Source organism: Pinus tabuliformis, chromosome 7 (assembly GCF_031772625.1).
Source record: "Pinus tabuliformis cultivar Carrire ecotype Pingquan chromosome 7, CPIR1, whole genome shotgun sequence".
Taxonomy (NCBI): domain Eukaryota; kingdom Viridiplantae; phylum Streptophyta; class Pinopsida; order Pinales; family Pinaceae; genus Pinus; species Pinus tabuliformis.
In genome coordinates this window covers 179,910,080-179,912,548 of record NC_142293.1, presented here as the reverse complement: position 1 = coordinate 179,912,548, position 2,469 = coordinate 179,910,080, and the positions used below count along the sequence as shown (strand labels likewise).

At 39.2% G+C, this 2,469-nt stretch overlaps 1 protein-coding gene across 1 annotated transcript; it reads left to right on the top strand.

Annotated features, from left to right (window-relative positions):
• Positions 1-799: 799 nt before the first annotated feature.
• LOC149246441 (xyloglucan endotransglucosylase protein 34-like) lies at positions 800-2,005 on the top strand. Its single transcript, XM_089441507.1, has 4 exons — positions 800-986; positions 1,077-1,177; positions 1,269-1,462; positions 1,603-2,005. The coding sequence occupies exons 1-4, from the start codon at positions 800-802 to the stop codon at positions 2,003-2,005; spliced, it is 885 nt and encodes a 294-aa protein (XP_089297633.1).
• The last annotated feature ends 464 nt before the right edge of the window (positions 2,006-2,469 follow it).

The window sequence follows — 2,469 nt, the reverse complement described above, 5'->3', positions numbered from 1 at the left end:
TATCAAAATTCATACTTGTGTTCTAGAAGTTTTTGTTGGTGTTGAATCTATTTCCACCATCAAAAACATGATTCAAAGACGACCTTTACAATATTTTTTGAATTTTTTTTGCTTGATTCCAGCCACTTTTGGCAGTCCAGCCTCAAAAGACTCCTTTTCAATATATAAATAGATTTAACACTCTGAAAAACAACAAGACACTTATTCTACAAATTAAGCAACTTAAACTTAATCTTTTAAAAAAATGTAGAAGATTTTGATTAAAACTAACCAAAAAAATATAATAAAAATGTAATTTCTTTAATAAATTAAACTTCACCTATATGGTGTACCATCTAATGGTTAGTGACCACTAATCCGTTACACGTTATTCATTATTGAATGTCATCCACTAGGGTGCACAAAGGTTACCGTGGTTAATTATTGAATGTCATCCACTACGGTTCACAAAGGTTACCGTTGTTAATTATTGAATGTCATCCACTACCCTGCATGCACAAGCTGATCTAGAAAAATGAGATTGCGATGTGTTTTTAGTAAATACAGAGAAGAAGGATTCATGGCCATGATGGATGCAATCAAGAAAAATAACTTAGAAACTAGAAACCACACCTGTCACCCACCCCTAATTCTCCCTCTTGCTGCTATAAAATCACATTCTTCACCCTGCATTTCCCGGTTGTGTGTTGGGGTGTGCACTCTACCGGTCCATCCTCTACACACAGCTTTATTTTTGGGTACCATCGATATCGTCTGAACATAACTTCATTTTCGGGTATCATCAATATTGTCTGAACTGATGGCGACTATCCAGTTTTTGGGTCTCTTTTTCACTCTCCTACTTGCTTGTGGAGCCATGGCTGCTGCCCCTAAAAAGCCAGTGAGTCTGCCCTTTGACAACAATTTCATAGCTAGCTGGGGTGTAGACCACATCAGACAATTTGATGGTGGGCGACAGATTAATCTTCTTGTCAACAAACAGCATGGTAAGTTATTACCCATTCTATTTCTTCCTGCGTCATTTATCTTTGTCAGTCTCTGGAATAACAAAGTTACATGAAAAATGAGATTAACAGGTGCTGGGTTCGAATCCAAAGGAGAATATTTGTTTGGGCACTTCAGCATGCAGATCAAGCTGGTTCAGGGTGATTCCGCTGGCACTGTCACCACCTTTTATGTGAGTATTTGATAATAATATTTGGGCTTTTGTGTTTGGCTAAGTCTGCTTCTGCCTACTTATGTATCTATATTTGTTTTGGTGCGAATAGCTTTCTTCTCAGACGGCTGAGCACGATGAAATAGACTTCGAATTCTTGGGGAACAAGTCCGGGGAACCCTACATTCTTCAGACCAATGTATTTACAGGCGGGAAGGGTGAGAGAGAACATCGAATATACCTCTGGTTCGACCCCACCAAGGATTACCATTCCTATGCTGTGCTCTGGAACATGTACCAAATTGTGTAAGCCCCCAGATTCGATCCCGTGACATTCTCATTCTTTTTGTTTAAACCAGAAACAGGGCAAAATGTATTATGCACTTTTAGAAAGAACCTGGCTCTTAGCTAAATATTGTTGGGTGTGGTCTGTTTTTTCTGCGCAGATTTTTTGTAGACCAGGTACCGATCCGCGTGTACAAGAATTGCCAGGACCTGGGCTTGGGGTACCCAATAAACCAGGCGATGAAGGTCCATTCGAGCCTGTGGAATGGAGAAAACTGGGCCACCCGAGGGGGTCTGGAGAAAACCGACTGGACCAAGGCGCCCTTCATTGCATCGTTCAGGGAATTCCATGTCGATGCCTGCGAGGCTTCTTCTCCGCAATCATTGTGCGCTATGCAGGCGTCGCCCTCGTGGGATCAGGTGAAATTCAGAGACCTGGATAGGCGGCAAAGGCGGTTCTTGAAATGGGTGAGGAAGCACTACACCATCTACAATTACTGCACTGACGCACAGAGAAACAAGAAAATGCCTCCAGAATGTGTTCGCGATGGTGATAATATGTAGAGAGTGATTACTAATTATAATAATCCCCGCCATGGGTGGCCTGTTCGATCTTTACTAGTAGAAATTATGAATGTTTTGTGATAGCGATTTTTGCTATTTCTGGTTTTTTGATATCATAACTTGGTTGGTTACAGAGGTTCAAATTTCCCATGGTATATAGCTTTGCGTTATAATTTCAATGGCAGATAGCTTTTGATTACCTGTAATGCCATGGTATTTACGCTCCATTAATTTTAAAGAAACATGGTTGAAAATGAATATATTTGAGATTTGATTTTTAGAAATTTCAAATAGAGGTTCATAATTCCAAAGAAATTATACGGGGTATCTGAATTTAACACAGTTCATATCAAACATGACTTTAATTTTTTCAATACATTATAAATAATGTTTGAATATGACAGTTTGTAGGCATTGTCTAATTATTTTAGATTTGGAGTTATTTTTTTGGGAATTGGTGAAAC